This window comes from Schistocerca serialis, chromosome 1, assembly GCF_023864345.2.
Source record: "Schistocerca serialis cubense isolate TAMUIC-IGC-003099 chromosome 1, iqSchSeri2.2, whole genome shotgun sequence".
In the NCBI taxonomy this organism is placed as follows: Eukaryota; Metazoa; Arthropoda; class Insecta; order Orthoptera; family Acrididae; genus Schistocerca; species Schistocerca serialis.
In genome coordinates this window covers 372,448,350-372,473,068 of record NC_064638.1, presented here as the reverse complement: position 1 = coordinate 372,473,068, position 24,719 = coordinate 372,448,350, and the positions used below count along the sequence as shown (strand labels likewise).

Below are 24,719 nucleotides of genomic sequence, written 5' to 3'. Positions count from 1 at the left end.
CTTTAGAAGAAGGCCTTTTGGGGCTGAAAGATCATGTGTTTAGCCGTCTTTTTGTTGTGTCCATCTGCAAATCAGCATCTCCTCTATGTTGTGAGTAGCAATCTATCCTTTTCGTAATATAATCGTTATTCCCTCAGCATCCATAATTTTCACACTACTATTCAGTTGTAACATTCTGTTGGCATATTCTGGCACCTTCTTTTTAGCACTGTCATTTTTTTCTGCTTTTCATTATCAGTATATTGATGAGAGTAATAGCAAGCTGTCACATGTGTCCATGAAGGCAATTTGTGTGGTTACTCTACTTTGAACTGGAACATGACTGGGCCTAACTATGTGACGAAGTTAGTTCTTTCTTCTCCTTGGTTTCAACATTTTGTATACTCTAGGTCATAATTAATTTTCCTGCCGGGTAGTTTACTATTATTTCTCTGTTGTATGTTAACTTACGAGCACTGTTTCAAAATACATACATAGAACATATTATGCAAATAAATCGAAAATAATTTAATTTTTGTAACAGATCCTGAAAGGTCAGTTAATGTTCCTGAACCACATGACACTAGTTCCTGCTTGATGTGCAGCCAGTACAATTCAGTTTTTGAAGATGATAATGGTAACGGTAAGACTTGCTCATTGCTGTTCATAGAGTATATAAGATAATTTCAATTTCAATTGCCTGTGCATTATTGACTTTGTGCACATTCGCTACTTTCTTAAATATTTCTTTTAAATCATAATAGTGTACTGTGTACCAGTTTAGTGCTTACCTTCATAGTGTTGGATGTCATTGAATTTAGTATATGTTAAAATGAAGGACTAGGTAAGGAACACACATTTTTTTGTTTTCTCCAAAAAAATTTCTGATCCGAGATATAGTCCTCCAAAGATGACACTCCGCATACCATTTTGAAGATGCTGATTTTGGAAGAAATTTTAAAATGCACACTCCGCATACCATTTTGAAGATGCTGATTTTGGAAGAAATTTTAAAATGCTATATCTCTGGAACATTTCTAGACATTGTGTTGGGCTTTTTTTATTTGAAAGTTAATGGCTTTATTATTATAGAGAAAACCTCTATTTGTACTTATCTGTCAAAGTCCTTTTCCTGTAGCGTTCTGAAATTTTTTTATAATTTATGGATTTTTTTTTTTTTTTTTTTTTTTTTTTTTTTTTTTTTTTTTTTTTTTTTTTTTTTACAGTGCCGATCCATAAAATTTTGATTTTTTTTCTGTTGATTAGTACCATACAGCTCTACATTCCCTGAAAATGAGAGCTTCCACTTTTAGGTTGAACAGGTTTTATAAACAACTGAAATTTTTGTCATAAATAAAACCTGTTTTATTGGGTCGCATTATCACATAACAGGCTTATAAAAATCAAAACCTAGCCTTATTTAACATAATTTTGGTTTTGAAAGATGAGTGAGAGACTCATTTTTCAAGCATTTTAAATGGTTCTAAAAGTATGTGAAAGTCCGAAGACTTGAAGGTTTCAATTTATACAACTTCTGTGTACTGAAATTAGCCAGTCAATGAACTAAAAATGTGTTCCACTGCTTCAGTATCTTCCTTTGATGTAGAGTCATGCCTTCCTGTTGAACCAATAGGAACTAGAACACTTACAATCTTCAAAACATTGTGAACAGGAAGTGAGCACTGATGGCATTGTTGCTGTCCTTCAGCTGGAAACCTATATCCAACAGCTGGTTCATGTGGTAGCATAAAGTTCACTACAATTTCGTTTAACTCATAACTGGTGTCTATAATCTCTGCAATCCACCAGTCACAGTCATACACACATGCCACAAACATCTCCCTTCTCAGGTTGTGAATCTGAGTATTATCCTGCTGTTTCTGAGGTGTTGGCAGAATGAACGAAATTTCATCTCTCTTGCTCTTTAAAGTGCACGTAATATGAGTTCACCCGTGCAATATGAGTTCACCCATCACTTTGAGTCCGAAAATGTGTCTTCTGAATTCGTTTCACAGGAGTAGTTTGTTTGGACCATTCTTCTTTTTTCTGATCACAGAATTCTTCAATTTCCTCTTTGGACAAAAGAATGAGGGCTGTGGATGTGTGAGATTTCACAACTCTCGTAAAATCCTCAGCATTCTGAATTGCAGCTGTATTTAGCCTGGACGGATTATGTTTTGTAGCATGGTACTTCAGCAGGTCTCCTACACTATCACAAGGCCCCTTCCCATGATCCAGTCAGTTGGTACATAGACTTACTCAATTGAAACAGCTGGTAACAATTTTGATAATGACTAGGAGCATCATCAGATATGATGATGATCTCTGCTCCTGTTTGTAGTTGAAGAATTTTTCATATTGCTAGCAAAGCATGTGCTGAGTCATGTCCTGTGTCATCACTTATAACTGCAACACTTGTGGTCTTCTTTTGAAAATATGTCACTCCTGTAAAAATTGAAACGTGGTCATTACTCCCTTGTACTTCTTGTGGGAGAATTAAAGACCAGTTCTCAGCAAAATCACAGTGAAGCACTGAACATGGTTATTCAGCTTGTACACACCCTTTCACTTCTGCAATGTGGTGTTGTTGCAATCTCTTCATATGCTGGTGTGTTACTGCTTTCACTGACCATTTACCAAGTTCATCAATGAAACTGTCAAAGGCAACAGTTTTCTTAATTAGTTTATTTTCCTCCCATGTTGCATATGTAATTTCTGTAGAGCTATCTGCTATGTCTTCCAGGCCAAGTGTCTGTAAAGTCAGTCCTCCATTTTCGGGACAGTCACCACATTCTTGAAACAAACAAGTCTCTCACTTTACATCACAGACTACTAATAACTTCACATGCCCAACCAATATGCTTCAGTAACTTCTTCAAAGTTACCACAGAAAGTTTAAAATTCGCGCAGTACACACATAAACAGACATCTCTAGGTGAAATGGAACTACCCACTTAGGTCATAGTGCATAAAATTTTAATCTTCCAATATGTGAAGCTGTATAGTTGCTCTTATAAATTGCAAAAGTTTCTTTAATACTGTGAGTCATGCACCTCTTCACTTACACAGCTTTTTGACCTTCAACTGTTACAGTTTCTTTAATAGTGTGAGTCATGTACCTCTTCACTTTCACAGCTTTTTGACCTTCAACTGTGACAGTTATAGCATCTTTTTTTGTTGACACTCTGGCGAGAACAGTCCCATTTAGCTTCCAGATAAAATGACTGCACTATTTGAACTTGAGCTGTTCCTACGGGATGACCATAATAGGGATCTGGTCTTCCAAAGACTCCTTTTACAGACCTCACATTCTTGATTTGTTTACCACATAATTTGATACTGGTGGAGTGTGGTTCAAAATTATTTTCTCTGACAATGTCTCTGGAATAATGTTTAAAACTTACACCTTTTCTCTGTAGAATGAACATCATCAAACAGCTGAATTGATATTTGTGTAAAATTCGTGACAGGAGGTGCAAGAGTACTTTGGTTCATTTTCTTCTGAAGATGAAATTTGTAGCTTGAAGAGTGTGGTCAGTTTTGGTGCAGTGTATTCATCCATAGCTGTAGTAATTTCTCTGCACTTTCTTGATGCATAGAGCTTATGACTCAACTTCACTGACCACGATTTCTTAATGGGATAACACCTACCTCTGTAGTTGACTGATTCAGGATATTTAATTCTTCCTCTATTGATGCAAAATCTGCATTATCTGCATCATGGGGGGGGGGGGGGGGGCCATCACCTTGTTCAGATACGATCATTGTTGTTATTCTGTCAAAACTTTCAGATCACACAAAGGCGTCTCTGGAAACATCTTCACTTTGAAACAGAGTCTTCAAATGAGAACACTTACTGCCAACCCGAACAAAGTCTGTTTTTTTGTTTGTCTTATATATCACTCTTTTATAGATATGCAAGTAGTCAGCACACTTCTCTCTCCTGTGGCCCCAGTCAGAAGACTTTCCAAACAGTCATTTTAAGGGGAGCCGTACCGCCCTATCTCGACAATATTAAATTGGCTATATAAATGCCCCGTTTTCTCAGTAACTGTTGAGTATACAAATATGGTGTTTTTATCACATGTCCTCCCATGTTTTGTGACTGTATTGCTCAACAATCACTTTAAAGTAACAACTGGAAAAAAAGTTACGATTTTTTCCCTAAACATATAATTTTTGGGTGCAAATTTTCACAATTTTAATTTCTTGAATTTTAACTATGACAGTAAATACTAAGGATCTTTGCCTCTGCACTTCCACCTCAACTGACATCTCTGCCCAAACTCTTTGCCTTTACAAATGTCTGCTTGTGTCTGTGTATGTGCGGATGGATATGAGTGTGTGTGCGAGTGTATACCTGTCCTTTTTTCCCCCTAAGGTAAGTCTTTCCGCTCCCGGGATTGGAATGACTCCTTACCCTCTCCCTTAAAACCCACATCCTTTCGTCTTTCCCTCTCCTTCCCTCTTTCCTGATGAGGCAACAGTTTGTTGTGAAAGCTTGAATTTTGTGTGTATGTTTGTGTTTGTTTGTGTGTCTATCGACGTGCCAGCGCTTTCGTTTGGTAAGTCACATCATCTTTGTTTTTAGGTACAGTAAATACTAAAGTAGAGCTACATCATTGTACTATCTATGTTATGTGGTAAATAATTCATTGATGTAGATTCAGAAGTTTCTGAGAAAAATGTCATGTTAAGAAAATTGCATTTAAGGAAAAATTTTAATATACAGCCAACATAAAAAATATGTTAGAATCCTCCTGGATGGTAGTCCTCATCTCCTTCATCTTCCTCACCCAGTGCTGCCCTCCTCTTGGATCTGGTTTCTTTTGACATATTGTTTGTTGCAATCTCTGCCTTCATGATTCACAGTTGGTCCAAGTCCATCGCACTTTTAGTGGCGTTGTAACCTTTATGAATGCCAAGATATTCCAAAACCCGTAGTCTTCCAGAATAGCCATCATTAAAAGTAAGAACAACATCCAAAACACCAAGTTCAAAGACTGACCTTCCAACAAACACCTTTTCTGGTATCCTTGACCACACAACATTGTTAAATAATTCATTCGCATTTTGTGTTTTGCCTTTGAGGCATTTCTTCAACAGCTCTGGTTGGGCAAGATCCTGAAACACAGGTTTGATGGCAAGCATAACAGCATTTAGTATAGTAATTTCGTGTGAGAAAGTGTCTACTTTACCCTCCTCTTTTGCCTTCAAGTATTTACACCACTCAGTGGGACACAGGTTGTGTATTGGTTCAGCATCTGTAGACAGCTTGTGAAAATAAATTGCCCGAACAGCTCTCTTCATACCGTCTAAATTATCTCTGTTACTTCTAATAGCCATACCATAATATTGCGTAATCTGATCAATTTGTTTATCAGTCAGTCGACGTCTTATACTTAGACCATCAGATAACTTGGTACTTCCCAACTGCTGTTTGAGTCTACTTAGTCTCGTGCCCATCCTCTTTTGCACATGATTAATGCACTCTAGTTTTGTAATTGACAAATCACCATAGGGTTTACCCTCCACCACTGCCTTATATGATCATGAGTCTCCATCCCCAAGAAAACTCATGTAGTGAACAGCACGGTCATGCTGGGAACATTGGAACATTTTCACAGCAGAAGCAACCTCCATCCTTCCACTAGTTCCTTCATAGTTTCTCTGACAATTCATTTCATGCTTAGTTTGCTTTTCAGTACTTTTGCCTGCTTGCCTACAACCCTGACAGTACATGTTCAACACATCAACATCCAACACTTTCCCGTTGTCGATGCTGATAATAGATGCACATGAATTCTTTGACTGGAAACCTCTTTTTTGCCAGGATCTGTCGAATGATATTGCTATGTCAGAACTACCATTTTCTGCTACCACCTGCTCTGCTGCTGTAGTCATTGACTCCATAGCACATGCCTTGACACTACTTCTTACTATGGAGTTGTATTTGATAGATTTTTTAGGTAGACTAGGGAGGTTCAGCAATCCACAAAGAACCTTACCAGCGTAATGACCTTTTCCTATGCATCTAAGTCCATAGAAGTATCTTAGATTACTGTCAAAAAGTCCATTCTTTACACTTACTTCTGAAGTCTTGAAAGTCTTTTCGCTTTTACAGTTCAAACACATTATTTGTAAAGTGCACACCAGACCATTGTGTTGAGATAGCTTTTCAGAAATTGCAATTTCCCCTCCACATATTGGACAACACACTGTTTCACACAAAGCTGAAATAAGTATATGGAGATTAGTAATGATATTGCAGTTTGTTTCACTGTCTGAAGCTGCGTTGTATTCTATACCCAGCAGTTTTTTCTTGGAAGCACTCGGAGGAGTAAAAGGACTGTCACTATTTACAACCAAATTTTCACACCCTTTGGCACTAACTACTCTTTTTACTGCTGCTATATTTGATCTGTAGTATCTCTTTGCTTTGTTTTGTATTTTTTTAAACACTCCTTTTGGTTTAGTCTTGACAAAAACTATCACGGGAAACACAGAAACTAAAACGCGGCTAGTGGATAACTGTTGTTGTCAAACACAAACAAATGTACAGTTCAAAGAGTTTACCGCGAAGCACTGCCAGTGTAGGCAATTTATGAAATGGACAGTTCTCTACAAAGCAAAAGAAACCACAGCCTTCTAGGCTATATCGTTCCAGAGAAAAATGCCACTATGCTAAATGATGGAAAACAAAATTCTTGGAAATGTCATTGCATGATTATTTTCAAATATTTATTTAAAATAGTAAATAATCGAATATTTCAATAAAACCAACACCAAATTAAGCATAAACATCCATATTTTCATAATTTACATAAAAGTAAAAATGTCAAATGTCATTTTGGGCGGTACGACTTCCCTTATCAATGTAGATTGTACAATAGTGTACATGTATAAAACTTAACCAGGTGACCCGTGAAAAACTTTTACACTTTTATGGTTTGAATAATTACAGTATCTGAATTAAATGTAATCACTGAGATAAGGGTAGTTGTGGGAATGAAGAGAGAACATCATTAAAAGTGAACTGAACAATGTGAAAAACTGAACAATGTGAAATAATAATTATGAATTTACGATACATCCTTATGTACAGGATTTCAGAAATTCCCATTTCAAATAATGGAATGTAACAATATTATGAAAAGGGAAGATTAGATGGGTAGATCACATAACTAATGAGAAAGTATTGAATAGGATTGGGGAGAAGAGAAGTTTGTGGCACAACCTGACCAGAAGAAGGGATCAGTTGGTAGGACATGTTCTGAGGCATCAAGGGATCATCAATTTAGTATTGGAGGGCAGCGTGGAGGGTAAAAATCGAAGAGGGAGACCAAGAGATGAATACACTAAGCAGATTCAGAAGGATGTAGGTTGCAGTAGGTACTGGGAGATGAAGAAGCTTGCACAGGATAGAGTAGCATGGAGAGCTGCATCAAACCAGTCTCAGGACTGAAGACCACAACAACAACAACAACAACAACAACAACAGTTGCTACACAATATAGCGGAGATGCTGAGTCGCAGATACGCATACCAAAATGACTTTCAGAAAGTTAGCTTTCTGCCAACAAGACCTTTGTTGAAAATAGACAAAACACACACACACACACACACACACACACACACATGCACACACACACACACACACACACACATGCACGCATGACATCACTCACTGGCTTCTGAGGGCAGACAGTATATTTCACATAGTCACGTCTAGATTTGTTTAATGCATTCGTTCGCTGACACATTATTTTTGAGCACAAGGGAGCTTGCTTGCGTAAGTAACTACATAATGTTAGTCCACACCATGCAGCTATTTCCTTCATTAATGGGTTAAATTTGGTAATCATCATATCAGAATGTCGAAGAAATGTCTGTGTATTATATAGGTATTCGCTTCTTAGTACCTTCACTTCATGTTTGATCTTCACTCTGCTGCTCTCTGTTTTATTATGTATACAGTTTTGCCAAATCAAAGTACTCTCATTAAAACCTCTGCACTTAGGCATATGTAAAGTTCAATACCGACGCGATATCTAAGACTATATGTTCCAGGCATGTGCCACTTTTCATCTTGTTGCTATAAGATCCACCGATATCACTTGTCTTGCCCATCCTGCACAGTGGTCATGTAACAGACAGTACATGATTTGATGATGTCCAAACACATGACTTTTGCCTTGGCAATAATAAAGTCTCTATCCAGCACAGCAAGACAGTGAGGTCTTAGTGTCAATAATAAAATCTAATGAGTCAGTTGTCATCAGGATGCCCAAAAAGTATTGATCTAGGGCATGTGTTGAAGGTTGAATGGTTCCTCCAATGGCTTGTCTCAGTGTTTTGTGGATGCTAGTTAATCAAACTTTTATTGTGCATTCTTTGATTGACTGTTTAATGTAAACTATGTCATACATATTCTTGATGTAGTTGTGATTCCCTGTATATTCCCTATGATTGTAATCATTGTCCATTTATTGCCTATTTCTGTATTCTGTTACATCCTTTCATATTTGAGGTTCTGTTGATAACTTTTGCATCCCATTTCTTTTTCTAATGGTTGAAATACAGGACCATTAGATCAAACCTCAGCATTGAGAAGCTGGATTTGTAATTAGGGTTTGCTCCCCTATCAATGTTGACTTCACTTCACTGAAAGAGACCTTCCTTCCCTTAGCAGCCATCCAATCTGGAATAGGTGCTGCACCACTTTGGACTTCACTTCACTTCCCTCACCTAATACCAGTTGGCAAGCTAACGCAGACGTCCCAGCTGACTGGCTGGTTGATTTATATTGTGCCCCTCCACCAACAAGGTTGCAATCCCTGACAACTGTGAGGCTGTAGGTGTCAAAAATGTTTGATTTCACAGGTATTTGAACCCACGGAGATGTATCACCAACTGAAGGAAGTACATGGTGATACAGTAATGACTGAAAGAAATGTAAGGGACTGGTGTGAAATGTTCAGCAATGAATGAATAAATGTGCTTGGCGTAACTGGACTCAAGGATCCTTCACTTATCACGGCTGACTTTAACCCTCAAGGGGGTATGCCTATGTATAAAGTGTACATTGCTGTTCTACAGTTGCAGACCTTTACATATTCCTTCATTATTGCTTCAGTTAACACAGTGATTAGTTGTGTTGTCATATGCCAAAGTGACCAGCAATAATATAAAATAAACAGGGAACTAGAAGAGCAAAAATTTACAATCCATGCAAGAAAATGACCCAGATCATGAGCTATCAGCACAGTACCACAACGCAGCAGTTGCCTATAAGATAATTGGTTAATGAATAAGGGGTTTGCCGGGATCTGATGCAACTGCATTGTTTATTGCTTCGTGTCAGTCATTACCATTGGGTAACACTTGCACACAGCACCAGATTGATGTAATGAAAGTTTATTTTATTATTGTTTAACTAAACAGGGTTTTAGTTCACATAATGGAAGTTTATTTTGTTGTTTAATTAAACTGATATTTTGTTCCTACATCTTTACCTTTTTAACATAAAAACATCTATTCTTTACTCATGTATAAAGTATGCCATAACCTGCTACTGCTATGAAAAAAGGCATGCCTGCTCAAGGGTTAGGAATCGGCCCTAAAAAATTTGTTCATTTCCTTCCTGAATACTACTTGTGCTTTGCTTAGTGAAATTGTTGTTGCTTGGGAAACATCTTTTATATACTCTCTAAGAGGGGAAAAAACTGCACCATGAAGGAATTATTCAATAGGATCAAAAATTGATGGATATGATGTATGAGTGCAAATAAACAAATGATTATAGTATCAGAAAAATTGGATGATTTATTTGAGGAAAAATTTTCTCAAACTGAGCAAGCCAAAAACATGTTGGTCCACCTCAGGCCCTTATCCAAACACTTATTCAGCTTGGCATTGTTTGATAGAGTTGTTGGATGTTCTCCTGAGGGATATCACCCCAAATTCTGTCCAATTGGTGCATTAGATAATCAAAATCCTGAAATGGGTGGAGGGCCCTGCCCTTAATGCTCCAAACATTCTCAATTTTGGAGTGAACCATATTGGCCAAGGCAGAGTTCGGCAAGCATGAAGACAAGCAGTAGAAACTCTCTCCATGTGTAGGGAGGCATTATCTTGCTGAAATGTAAGCCCAGGATGGCTTGCAATGAAGGGCAACAAAAAGGGCAACATAGAATATTCCAGAATGAGATTTTCACTCTGCAGCGGAGTGTGCGCTGATATGAAACTTCCTGGCAGATTAAAACTGTGTGCCCGACCGAGACTCGAACTCGGGACCTTTGCCTTTCGCGGGCAAGTGCTCTACCAACTGAGCTACCGAAGCACGACTCACGCCCGGTACTCACAGCTTTACTTCTGCCAGTACCTCGTCTCCTACCTTCCAGACTTTACAGAAGCTCTCCTGCGAACCTTGCAGAACTAGCACTCCTGAAAGAAAGGATATTGCGGAGACATGTCTTAGCCACAGCCTGGGGGATGTTTCCAGAATGAGATTTTCACTCTGCAGCGGAGTGTGCGCTGATATGAAACTTCCTGGCAGATTAAAACTGTGTGCCCGACCGAGACTCGAACACGGGACCTTTGCCTTTCGCGGGCAAGTGCTCTACCAACTGAGCTACCGAAGCACGTCTCACGCCCGGTACTCACAGCTTTACTTCTGCCAGTACCTCGTCTCCTACCTTCCAAACTTTACAGAAGCTCTCCTGCGAACCTTGCAGAACTAGCACTCCTGAAAGAAAGGATATTGCGGAGACATGGCTTAGCCACAGCCTGGGGGATGTTTCCAGAATGAGATTTTCACTCTGCAGCGGAGTGTGCGCTGATATGAAACTTCCTGGCAGATTAAAATTGTGTGCCCGACCGAGACTCGAACTCGGGACCTTTGCCTTTCGCGGGCAAGTGCTCTACCAACTGAGCTACCGAAGCACGACTCACGCCCGGTACTCACAGCTTTACTTCTGCCAGTACCTCGTCTCCTACCTTCCAAACTTTACAGAAGTTCTCCTGCGAACCTTGCAGAACTAGCACTCCTGAAAGAAAAGATATTGCGGAGACATGGCTTAGCCACAGCCTGGGGGATGTTTCCAGAATGAGATTTTCACTCTGCAGCGGAGTGTGCGCTGATATGAAACTTCCTGGCAGATTAAAACTGTGTGCCCGACCGAGACTCGAACTCGGGACCTTTGCCTTTCGCGGGCAAGTGCTCTACCAACTGAGAGCACTTGCCCGCGAAAGGCAAAGGTCCCGAGTTCGAGTCTCGGTCGGGCACACAGTTTTAATCTGCCAGGAAGTTTCATATCAGCGCACACTCCGCTGCAGAGTGAAAATCTCATTCTGGAAACATCCCCCATGCTGTGGCTAAGCCATGTCTCCGCAATATCCTTTCTTTCAGGAGTGCTAGTTCTGCAAGGTTCGCAGGAGAGCTTCTGTAAAGTTTGGAAGGTAGGAGACGAGGTACTGGCAGAAGTAAAGCTGTGAGTACCGGGCGTGATTCGTGCTTCAGTAGCTCAGTTGGTAGAGCACTTGCCCGCGAAAGGCAAAGGTCCCGAGTTCGAGTCTCGGTCGGGCACACAGTTTTAATCTGCCAGGAAGTTTCAACATAGAATATTGTCAACACACTGCTATGCTGTAAGGGTGCCATAGATGACAACCAAAGGGGTCCTGTTATGAAAAGAAATGGCACCCCAGACCATCACTCCTGGTTATCGGGTCATATTGTGGGCGACAGTCAGATCCCACCACTGTCCGGGGCATCTCCAGATATGTCATCACTGGTCATTGGAGCTCAGTTGGAAATGGGACTCATCACGGAAGAAAATTCTACTACAGGCAATTAGATTTCAGGCTGAAGATGTGTCTATAGACACCCTAGTGAGCGGTGGGCTACCAACGTGACTGTTGTCTGCCATACAACCTGACAACCAGGGCTGATAGTCTGGCATGCCATTTCACCTCATAGCAAGACCCCTTTGGTTATCATCCACAACCCCCTTATAGCACAGTGCCATGTCAATGATATTCTACACCTCACTTTGTTGCCTTTCATAGCAAGCCATCCTGGGTTTAAACTTCAGCAAGGTAGTGCCAACCTTCATGTGGAAAGAGTTGCTACTACTTGTCTTTGTGCTTGCCAAATCCTACATTACCTAGCAAAGTTGCCAGATCTCTCCCCAGTTGAGAATATTTGGAGCATTTTGGGCACAGCCCTACAACCATCTTGTGATTCTGATGATCTAATGCACTAACTGGACATAATTTGCAAGATATCCCTCAGAAGGATATCCAACAATTTTATCAATAATGCCAGTCTGAATGACTGATTGCATAAGGGTGGGAAGGGCACGAACTCATTATTGACTTGCTCAATTTCTGAAGCTCTTTCTTTTGAATAAATCCAATCTTTTTGAAATTATTGTTATCTGTTTGTATGTACACGTACAGCATATCTATCAATTTCTGTCTCATTCAGATAATTCCTTTGTGGTGCGTCTTTTTTTTCTCTTTTTTTCCTGCCCCTTCCTTAGAGTGTATTATAAATGCAAAAGCTTGTGAGTGTTTGTGTGTTAGTACGTTTGTTAGCCATTCACACTGAAAAAGTTCGATTGATTTGGATGAAATTTGGAATGGAGATAGCTTATACCCTGAATTAACACCTATGCTAATTCCTGTATACCTACCTATCAAAGGGGTGGAGTGCCTGCAATACACGAATACCCACATTTCATTCGTCTAGTATTTGAGAATGAGAGGAATTTTCCTCGTACAGACAACCCCACAAAATGATGAAAGGAAAAAGGTTGATTGCTTACTACAATTTTGCTGTTCATAGAGTAAAACTGCCACATGAAGTTTTAATTTATTACTTCCTTACTACTATACATTTTTCAGACAGTGTTCACATATACCATTAAATGTACCTGGAAAGTTATTTCATTGTTTGGCCCATAGTTCAGGAGATATGATATCATAAACACTGAGATGAGTGAAAAACTGCCATATCATGTATGACATCGAAATTTATTATTTCCTTACTTCTAACTCTAACTCCAACACATTTCACAGACAGTATCCACATATGTCACTGAATGTAACTATAAAAATATGTCATTGCATGATACATAGTTCAGGAGATATGATGTCAAATACTTAGATGCATCAAAAACTGCTGCATCATGCATGATGTTTTAATTTATTACTTCTTTACTACTAACGTAATTTGCAAAACATTTCTATACTGTAGCCCCATACACCACTAAATGTAACAGCAAATTTGTATCATTGTATGACACACAGTTCAGAAGATACGATGTCATGAACATTGAGCTGGGTGAAATGAAAGTGCAGGGTGAAACATGCAAGAGATGCAGGTGAAATATGTGTACAAATATGTATGATGTATACTTGACATGTGCATGTGTAGGCATAGCCACAGGCAAAGAGCACATCCTAAACTCCTGGAAGAATTTAAGCCAAATTTGGAAGACAGGTTAGTTTCGGTTTGGAAAGAAATACTATGGGTGTGAAAACCACCAGCCTCCTACTGAGGTGGGAATGATGACGTGGAGAGAGAAGGGATGAGAGGAGATGGGCAGACAGAGATAGGTAAGTGTGAGATGGGCAGAGAGAGGGGGAATAGGAGATGGGCAGAGAGAGTGGAAGAGGAGATAGAAAGAGAAAGCAGAGTGGAGGAAATGGTCAGTGAGAAGGGAAAGGAGGAGATAGTGGAGAGGGGGAGGAGGATATGGATAGAGGGAGGTGGGAGGAGGTGTTGGGCGGAGAGAGGGGGAAGGAGGAGATGGCTAATAGAAGATTGGAATAAATACGTACTTGGGCATTTTTGTAATAAATAAAGGTTTTAACTGCATATAACACTGTGGGATGCAGCTGGTTTTGACAATAATACCAAGATGAAAGAATACTGTGTACAACTTGCATAATGGACTAGCAATAGTGAATTAAGACACAAAAACTGTAAAGTTCATGGACAGATATGACAAATGCTTAAATAATGGAGGTGATTATGTAGAATGAAGAAAGTAAACTTACAATTTTCTAGTGAAAGAGCCTTTCTAATAGAATATGTTTCTTGAAATTATTACTTCATTGGTTATCTTTGCAAATACCATTAGTATTAATCTTCTGTAGGTACTACATACTGATAAAGACACATGAAGTGCAGTAATTGCATACCATAAATCACAACCATGGGAGATAATTGAAGCATTTTCGTAATCACTTATAGTTTAACAGTAATGGAAATTTGGAGTGGAACAATGCATAAAATAAGGGAAAGGCAACCACTCATCTGTAGTGGACTTATTTGTAGTGCATAGATGGATGTAACAGAAAAGTTACACAGACACATGTAACAGAAAATATTATTCACACTAACTTTCAAGCTCTGTTCTTTTTCTAGCAAAATTACACACATCCACACACACAACCACACAGAAAACCAAATGCACACTCTTGCAGCTCCAGCAAATCTGATTATTGATTATCAGTTATTTAGAGCAGTTATCTGTGCTGATAGAGTTGGGGAGGGATAGCAAAAGATACATAAGGGAAGGAGTAGGTAGCTGTACAGTGCGAGGCAGGTCTTTTGACATATGACTCAGTAGCTGCACAATAAGACAAAAGGAGTTCAGAGGGTAGAGATGGAGAAAAGAATAGAGGGAAGGTAAGGAAGGAAGATGGTGGTGAAGAGGTAGACACTGAGAGGAGTAGAGAAATAGAGAGAGGAGGAAAAGGAGGAATAGAGAGGGAGGGGACTAGATTTAACATCCACAAAAGGGAGAGGGGAGGAAGAGTGGTGGAAGAAGACAGTACACAATGTGGACAATGAAGGAATGGTGTGGATTTAAGAGAAAAGGGAAAAGATGAGATGAGGCAGTGGGTTAGCAGAGGTTTAGGCAAGGGGGATTGCGTGAACGCATCATTTACTGGAGAGACGATCCCCAGAAGAAATTTTGTTTGAAGGGAGTATCCAAATAGCCCCTATAGTGCAAAAGCTGTTTAAGTAATTTGCATTGTGATGCACAGCAAGTCCGGCAACTGGGTGGTCAAGTTCATGGTTTCCATCAGTTTGGTGGTGTCCATTCAAGCGAGTAGATAGTTGGTCACTCGTTGTGCCAAAATAGAATGCTGTACAGTAATTGCAACATAGCTGATGTATAATATGGCTGCTTTTCCACAGAGTCCTGCCTTTTGTTGGGTAGGCAGACCTGTCTTTTATTGGGTAGAAGATGCCTGTGACTAGATGGCAGTAGGAGAGATGCATGGATGCATGGGACAAGCCTAGCTCATGGGCCAACCATAAGGAAATGACCCTCTGGGTACAGGATAGGGAGCAGTGTTGGAATAAGGATGGACAAGGATATTCTATAGGTTGGGTGAGTGGCAGAGCACAACCTTAAATGATGTGATTAGTCTCTGAAGTGTTTCAGGTAGGCTTAGGCTGTGTGATGGTTTGTTATATTTCGCCTCATGCATAGAATACCTAAATAAATTGCCACCTGAACACTCCTTTTATATACTGTGAATATCACTTACTGAATATTCGGTCACCATTAAGTATTATTAATCAAGGTCCAGCTAGTCTGTGCTCTGAATCCATGTGCTTCTTCCTTCAACTTGCCTCTGACTTTGCCTGCGTACGGGCTGCAGATAAAGCTGCTGAAAATTAACTTCATCTCATGAATTACAACTCAATACATGATAAATAAGGACAGCTACTAACTTGTGTATTGCCTTTCTGTACTACATACATAACAGATCTGATATTCAACTTGATAACTAACAATTACAATACATTTATTATCTCTGACATTCTGGATTCTTAGATTTCATGGAGCTCTTTGCTCTGCACACCCACTCCATGGAACTCTTCTCTCCAGTTCAGCAGGCAGGGTCGTTTGATTACTATCCACTTCCATAAAGTCACTGGATCATTGACTCTGGTATCAGCATCTGTGATTTAAAACAGCTCCCAACTGTGGGGTGCTCATCACTTTTCGACTACTCTGTCGCAAACATCTTTTCTCTGATATGTTTATTTAAGGACATGATACCTCTCATTCAGGGAATGGGATGCATCACTACAGCTTTTGGGTATGGTACCCATCAATTAAGGGGATGACGAAAGATACTCAAAGCCCTAGTGAGGATATTGCTGAGTTTTTCAAGACCTGAGCAATACTGTATGAAAATGTTGAGGTGTGCTGGCTGGTGGCTTGCTAACAACTTTACTGGTGTCAGAGGAGGAGGTGGCATGAGAGATCAGTTTGTGGAATAGCTGAATAGGATACTACCCATTAGTAAAGGCTCTGGTGAGGTTATTGGTATATTTTGAGACTTCCGATATCCAAGTGCAGCTTCCATGGGTGGTGAGGCTGCAAGGGAGAACTATTTGACATGGAACGGGTGACAGCAATAAACAAACCAAGTGACGTGGCACAGTTGTTAGCACACTGTATTCGCATTCAAGACAACAATGGCTAAAATTCCCATTGGCTATCCAGATTTGGATCTGGCCTTGTAACATTAACCAAAACGGCCTTGCTGTGCTGGTACTGCGACGGCTGAAAGCAAGGGGAAACTACAGCCGTAATTTTTCCCGAGGACATGCAGCTTTACTGTATGATTAAATGATGATGGCGTCCTCTTGGGTAAAATATTCCGGAGGTAAAATAGTCCCCCATTCGGATCTCCGGGCGGGGACTACTCAAGAGGGCGTCGTTATCAGGAGAAAGAAAACTGGCATTCTACGGATCGGAGCGTGGAATGTCAGATCCCTTAATCGGGCAGGTAGGTTAGAAAATTTAAAAAGGGAAATGGATAGGTTACAGTTAGATATAGTGGGAATTAGTGAAGTTCGGTGGCAGGAGGAACAAGACTTTTGGTCAGGTGATTACAGGGTTATAAATACAAAATCAAATAGGTGTAATGCAGGAGTAGGTTTAATAATGAATAAAAAAATAGGAGTACGGGTTAGCTACTACAAACAGCATAGTGAACGCATTATTGTGGCCAAGATAGACACAAAGCCAATGCCTACTACAGTAGTACAAGTTTATATGCCAACTAGCTCTGCAGGTGATGAAGAAATTGATGAAATGTATGACGAGATAAAAGAAATTATTCAGGTAGTGAAGGGAGACGAAAATTTAATAGTCATGGGTGACTGGAATTCGTCAGTAGGAAAAGGGAGAGAAGGAAACATAGTAGGTGAACATGGATTGGGGGGAAGAAATGAAAGAGGAAGCTGCCTTGTAGAATTTTGCACAGAGCATAACTTAATCATAGCTAACACTTGGTTCAAGAATCATGAAAGAAGGTTGTATACCTGGAAGAAGCCTGGAGATACTAAAAGGTATCAGATAGATTACATAATGGTAAGACAGAGATTTAGGAACCAGGTTTTAAATTGTAAGACATTTCCAGGGGCAGATGTGGATTCTGACCACAATCTATTGGTTATGAACTGCAGATTGAAACTGAAGAAACTGCAAAAAGGTGGGAATTTAAGGAGATGGGACCTGGATAAACTGAAAGAACCAGAGGTTGTACAGAGTTTCAGGGAAAGCATAAGGGAACAATTGACAGGAATGGGGGAAAGAAATACAGTAGAAGAAGAATGGGTAGCTCTGAGGGATGAAGTAGTGAAGGCAGCAGACGATCAAGTAGGTAAAAAGACGAGGGCTACTAGAAATCCTTGGGTAATAGAAGAAATATTGAATTTAATTGATGAAAGAAGAAAATATAAAAATGCAGTAAATGAAGCAGGCAAAAAGGAATACAAACGTCTCAAAAATGATATCGACAGGAAGTGCAAAATGGCTAAGCAGGGATGGCTAGAGGACAAATGTAAGGATGTAGAGGCTTGTCTCACTAGGGGTAAGACAGATACTGCCTACAGGAAAATTAAAGAGACCTTTGGAGAGAAGAGAACCACTTGTATGAATATCAAGAGCTGAGATGGCAACCCAGTTCTAAGCAAAGAAGGGAAGGCAGAAAGGTGGAAGGAGTATATAGAGGGTTTATACAAGGGTGATATACTTCAGGACAATATTATGGAAATGGAAGAGGATGTAGATGAAGATGAAATGGGAGATAAGATACTGCGTGAAGAGTTTGACAGAGCACTGAAAGACCTGAGTCGAAACAAGGCCCCGGGAGTAGACAACATTCCATTAGAACTACCGATGGCCTTGGGAGAGCCAGTCATGACAAAACTCTACCATCTGGTGAGCAAGATGTATGAGACAGGCGAAATACCCACAGACTTCAAGAAGAATATAATAATTCCAATCCCAAAGAAAGCAGGTGTTGACAGATGTGAAAATTACCGAAGTGTCAGTTTAATAAGTCACAGCTGCAAAATACTAACACGAATTCTTTACAGACGAATGGAAAAACTGGTAGAAGCAGACCTCGGGGAAGATCAGTTTGGATTCCGTAGAAATGTTGGAATACGTGAGGCAATACTAACCTTACGACTTATCTTAGAAGAAAGATTAAGAAAAGGCAAACCTACGTTTCTAGCATTTGTAGACTTAGAGAAAGCTTTTGACAATGTTAACTGGAATACTCTCTTTCAAATTTTGAAGGTGGCAGGGGTAAAATACAGGGAGCGAAAGGCTATTTACAATTTGTACAGAAACCAGATGGCAGTTATAAGAGTCGAGGGGCATGAAAGGGAAGCAGTGGTTGGGAAAGGAGTGAGACAGGGTTGTAGCCTGTCCCTGATGTTATTCAATCTGTATATTGAGCAAGCAGTAAAGGAAACAAAAGAAAAATTCGGAGTAGGTATTAAAATTCATGGAGAAGAAGTAAAAACTTTGAGGTTCGCCGATGACATTGTAATTCTGTCAGAGACAGCAGAGGACTTGGAAGAGCAGTTGAACAGAATGAACAGTGTCTTGAAAGGAGGATATAAGATGAACATCAACAAAAGCAAAACAAGGATAATGGAATGTAGTCGAATTAAGTCGGGTGATGCTGAGGGAATTAGATTAGGAAATGAGACACTTAAAGTAGTAAAGGAGTTTTGCTATTTAGGGAGTAAAATAACTGATGATGGTTGAAGTAGAGAGGAAATAAAATGTAGACTGGCAATGGCAAGGAAAGCGTTTCTGAAGAAGAGAAATTTGTTAACATCGAGTATAGATTTAAGTGTCAGGAAGTCGTTTCTGACAGTATTTGTATGGAGTGTAGCCATGTATGGAAGTGAAACATGGACGATAACCAGTTTGGACAGGAAGAGAATAGAAGCTTTCGAAATGTGGTGCTACAGAAGAATGCTGACGATAAGGTGGGTAGATCACGTAACTAATGAGGAGGTATTGAATAGGATTGGGGAGAAGAGAAGTTTGTGGCACAACTTGACTAGAAGAAGGGATCGGTTGGTAGGACATGTTTTGAGGCATCAAGGGATCACAAATTTAGCATTGGAGGGCAGCGTGGACGGTAAAAATCGTAGAGGGAGACCAAGAGATGAATACACTAAGCAGATTCAGAAGGATGTAGGTTGCAGTAGGTACTGGGAGATGAAGAAGCTTGCACAGGATAGAATAGCATGGAGAGCTGCATCAAACCAGTCTCAGGACTGAAGACCACCACAACAACAACAACAACATCCAGATTTAGGTTTTCCATGATTTCTGTAAATGACTCTAGGCAAATGCCAGGATGGTTTCTTTGTAAAGAACACAGTCAATTTCTTTCCCCATCCCACCATGATCCAAGCTTATCCTCTATCTCTAATGACCTTGCTGTCAACAGGACATTAAACTCTAAGTCTTCCTGTGAGTACCATGGATTTATTGCAGATTTAGACTTTGAAAGTGAAATAATTGTGGGAGTGAATGTGGTTGGTTGGGAGGATTAGAAAAGAGGTGGTGGTTGGTATCAGGAGGGCCTTGGGAGAGGTAGTGTTTCATGGCCACAAGACCTTTGGTATGGGGGATGTTGGTGTATAATTACATTGCATTCCCACTGATCAACAAGGAGTCTAGTGATAACAAGACAGGAACTTGGGAAAGGCAGTGGTGGATGTGAATGGTGTCTTGAATGTAGGATGGGAGCTTATGGACAGTAGTTTGAAGGTGTTGATCAACAAAGGCAGAGGCTTGTTCTGTGGAAGCATTGTACCAACCACAGTGGGAACAATCTGTGGGGCTAGATTTGTTGAGATTGGGAAGTAGGTAAAAAGCCGGAGAGTGGGAGGTTGCTGGTGTGAGGAGGGAGATAGGTTAAGGTATTAAGATTTGGAATGGATCTAAGACCATGAGGAGCTGCTGGAGATCATGTTGGACTTCTGAGGTCTAACATTTGTATGCAGAGGTGTCAGAACATTGACAGAGACCCTCAGCAACATAGTCACTATGACCCTGACCAGTGTGGTGAAGCCATTGTCTGAAGAAAGGATGATAAGGTCTGGATTGGCTTTCAAATTAAGGATAGTTGAAAACCAGTACCTCTTGTATGCTCTACACTGTAAACTCCTTTCATCTTGTTTTGCAAGTGCTGTGTGATCTGTCAAAGACATGCCTCACAATATCTCGCTACCCCATGTGTCCTTTCCTACACACTCCCGAACTCCATCAGCCTAGGCAACTGCTCTCAATAATCAATAATCAATAATCAGTCTCATTGTGACTGCAGGAGTATGCATTTGTGTGTTTATTTGGTTCAGGAATATGCATTTGTGTGTTTATTTGATTGTGTGTATAAATATGTGTTTTGTTACAAAAAGAGCAAGAGCTCGAAAGATAGTGTGAATACTGTTTTCTGTTACATGTGTCTATGCCTCACACATCAGTCTGCCGTAGGTGAGTGGTTGCTGTTCCATTATTTTATGAAATATCATTTAGATATTTTATGTACAAATATGGAACATTCAAGATAAAAGTTTTAATTATGGATGATGAGCAAGTAACAGGAAGTGCATATCCACAATATGGGGATGAGGTTTCTAAAAAGTGTCAAAGAATGTAAAAGAATAAACAAAATCATAAATGTTATCAGTAGTGAGTTAAACACACATAGTGTAAAAGAGAAGCTGGAAGAAAATATGTAAGCTAAGTAGAGGGAATTTCTGCTAAGAATGGCACCTGATTTAGATTTCCTGTGCAGCCAACATACTCTAATGAGGTACAACATTATGACCAATGCTGTTGTGAGACTGAATGCTGCTTGGCTCTGCAGGTATGTTATGTAAGAAGGAAAGTATGTAAATGAAGCAGAGATGAATGGGGAATCATTCTGGTAACAATGCAGGCCACAAATTGAGAAATCCTCTGACATAAACGACTTTGACAAAAGGGCAGACTATTATAGCCTGAAACCTGAGAACAAGAATCTCAGAAATGGTGAAGCTGATTGTGTGCTATTGTCATCACTATCTATGGAAAGTGATTGGAGGATGCTGAAATCACAAGTGGGCAACCAGGTGTTGGACATCAATACCTCATCACAGAATATGGAGCTTGGAAGCTTGCCTGTTCCATAAAGCAGGATAGGCAGTGCTTGAACTAAAGACAATAGCAACTTGCATTGAAGTGGATATGGGATCATTGACAGTGGACCATGGGTCAAAGCTGGTGGGATTTGTATTTCTTGCTACATCAGGTTGATGGTTATGCCTGGATAAGTGGTCATACAGGTAAGTTGCTGCTTGAAACATCCAGTACATCACAGATACAGATCAGTAGATGCACTGTTATGCTATGGGGGACATTCACATGGACTTACATTGGATCTGTAGTAATAATTGTGAAGGCATCATAAAAACTGTGAACTACATTAACATTATTGCAGACCACCTGTATGCCTTCATGCCTGATGTCTTTCCCGACAGTGATGACATCTTCCAGCAGGATAACTGTCCATTCATAAGACCAGAATCATGCAACAGTGGTTCGTTTGAGGTGAGTAATTTACAGAAACCTCATAACCTGTCTGTAGATATCTGATCCCACATGCCTCCAGAAACCTACAAAAGACCCCATACTCTGACTGTCCCCACCCTCTTGTTGCCCAAAGTTGATTTATTAATGTTTGGAGTTTGTCGGTAATTTGGGTGGCTGGTCACATTTGCACAGCACTTGCCACGCTGAGATAGTGACACACTGCAGAAAGTGACAGGGACATCTGAATTTAAATAACCAGTTTTGCATTTCCTTTATGTGGTCTACCTTTCTGTAATCATCTAGAGGATGATTGGGTTGATGTTTCAGTAATAATGTAAATGGGGTGGACTTTCTGCAGAATTACACATATATTTTCAGTCATTTCACTTCACAATACAAATCAATAAAACATACCTAACTTGTTCTCCATCCCCGCACTTCTAACTTGTACAACCAGTTGCTATCAAAAGAACAAAGATTTACCTCTAATGACATGTAGCAAAGAAATTACTATCACATACCAATCTATTTATGCAAAACAATCTTTGCAACATACATTTCATAAATAAATTACACTTAATTGTCTACCTTTTTTGAGAAGTCCATAATCATCACTGTAATTACATTAAGTATTTATAAATGTTAACATTTAAACATTTTTACGTAGCTATGCAGTAGTGGATTTTTGGTTTTTATGTCTTTGGTGCGGTATTGTTCACTTCGTATGACTCAAGATTGATTAATACATTTATCTCATCATAACCAGTTTTATTACAGTACCATGCATAATCACTGCTGTATTGCATTCCAAAGGTGGACCAACACACTATTAAACAAGTGGTCATAATGTTTTGACTCATCAGTGAGTATGTTGTAAACAGTCATCATTAAAATGTTGTTTTCAAAAATGAAACACTAGGTGAAGGCTCTCAATCAAAGAGCCCATACTATGCTACCTCTCACACTGTTTGATGATGGATGCAACTTTGTCTGTACTCAGTCATAATTTTTACAATGGTTTAACTTATTTCCAGTTTCATAATATATGTTTTTATATATTTTTTACAGAGAAGAAAGACATCTAACAAATAAATATGCGCTGTAAGACAAAGAATCAACAGAGTTTCTTTCAGTTCCAACTGATTGATAACATCAGCGACTACTGAGCTATGGGCAGCTGTCAGTCATAAGATACACGGTTTTCCTTGTGCATTATCCTTTTGGAATTGTATTCATTAAAAGCTCTCTCAAGTAGCTAGTCTTTTATGTCAGTAAACAGCTTTAAAAAATGAATATAACCACTTTTTGCATTTTATCTGTTTCATTTTATTCCACCAAAGAGCACTATATTGCACATGAAGTAACTGTTTTAGAATATTTTATACTATCTTGCATATTAGCAGCCTAAAATAAGTTGTTGTTGTTGTTGTTGTTTTAGTCACCCACAGACCTTTTTTTACAAGGGTACTGAACATGTCATGATATTACAATTTAAGAGCCTGAAAAAAAGTCATGTATGTTTATGTACTTACAAGTACAGATCTAGTTCGAGAAGAATGGGACAGGTAGTTCGATGTGACTTTATAGTAGAAATCATTTTTGTATTTGCCTGAAGTAATTTAAGGAAACCATGGAAAACATAAATCATGATACCTGAATAGAGACTGGAGGCTGCATCCTCCAGAATACTTTTATGAAGATATGAACAGTAGTGTCTCTTTTTTTGTATTGCACCCTATATTTTTTTATTTGATAATCTACTTCCTCTCCTCAAGACCAGTTGAAATATGTATCCCAGTGTACCATTCTGGTAAACAAGACAATATTAAAAATGTAGCAGAAAACTGTCTTCACCTCCCCAGTACAAGAACAAAGTGTAGGTATCTGGAATAAAGTAACTGGCCCCATGCTGGAACTCACAGTAAAGAAATGGAAACACGAGAAAAATGCACTCCGGTCATTCAAGCAACCATCTTTAGCTGAAGGCATGTGTGCGAGTACAATGTACATCAATAGAGAGTGCGTATAAATGCTGCTTATCTGTGAAGAATGTGAGTTAACATGATAGTAATTGCAATAATGTGTTCTTGTTTACAGTACAGGTGCATGTACTTCAGTACTTCAGCACTTTTAAATTATATGATGTGTTATCTTCCCTTCATATCTCTGTAACAAACCAAGTTACAAAAATGGAAATCTTGCTAGTTAATGTCCCCCTGTTACCTAAACATTTACTTGATACTGTAAGGCAGGACTTCCAAACGTTTTTAGCCAGCAGACCCCTTTTTAGGCAAAAATTCGTGGCGGGACCTTCACAGTCAAGAACACAGTAACTGCTGAAATTCTGTGTGAAGCCCATGGGAACTGAAAACTTCTTAATGCAAGTACCATTCTTCCACTAATCCAATGATGAATCAAGAGTCTATGGTTTAAAGATGAATGGAAACAACTTGAAACTATTAATGACTTTCCCGTTTGTCTGAATTGCTTCTATATTCAGATACTTGCTATTTGATTTATTCCCATTGTCAATACACTAGGCAGGCCATATTTATAATTGAGTGTAGGGGAATATATTGCAAAGTAAAGCAACATTCACTGGATATTATTTTAATTTTCAGAACAAAAATATCAATAGTAACAGAATTCAGTTAAATATTAAATAACTGATAGAAAACACAAACAAAATACCTACAAAAGTTATAGTCTGGGAATGTTTACTGCTCCTCAGTGAAGCAAAATACATTCTTTGTTATTAGAGATGAGTCTGTACAAATAATAGTGGAATCTTAATGTGAAGGTTAAGGGTGC

The 24,719-nt window shown here is 39.3% G+C and overlaps 1 protein-coding gene across 6 annotated transcripts in view; it reads left to right on the top strand.

Annotated features, from left to right (window-relative positions):
- LOC126470690 (spermatogenesis-associated protein 6) overlaps window positions 1–23,308 on the top strand; it is a 186,689-nt gene extending 163,381 nt beyond the window's left edge. The window contains exons 8-10 of one of the 6 annotated variants that reach the window (XM_050098700.1): window positions 524–616; window positions 21,817–21,926; window positions 22,977–23,308. In XM_050098700.1, the coding sequence (XP_049954657.1) occupies window positions 524–616; window positions 21,817–21,926; window positions 22,977–23,000 (227 nt within the window). In that variant the 3' untranslated portion in view covers window positions 23,001–23,308. Of the gene's footprint in view, window positions 1–523; window positions 623–21,816; window positions 21,927–22,976 lie in introns of all 6 variants that reach the window. The other 5 variants (XM_050098715.1, XM_050098708.1, XM_050098693.1 and 2 more) reach the window with 5 other exon arrangements.
- The last annotated feature ends 1,411 nt before the right edge of the window (window positions 23,309–24,719 follow it).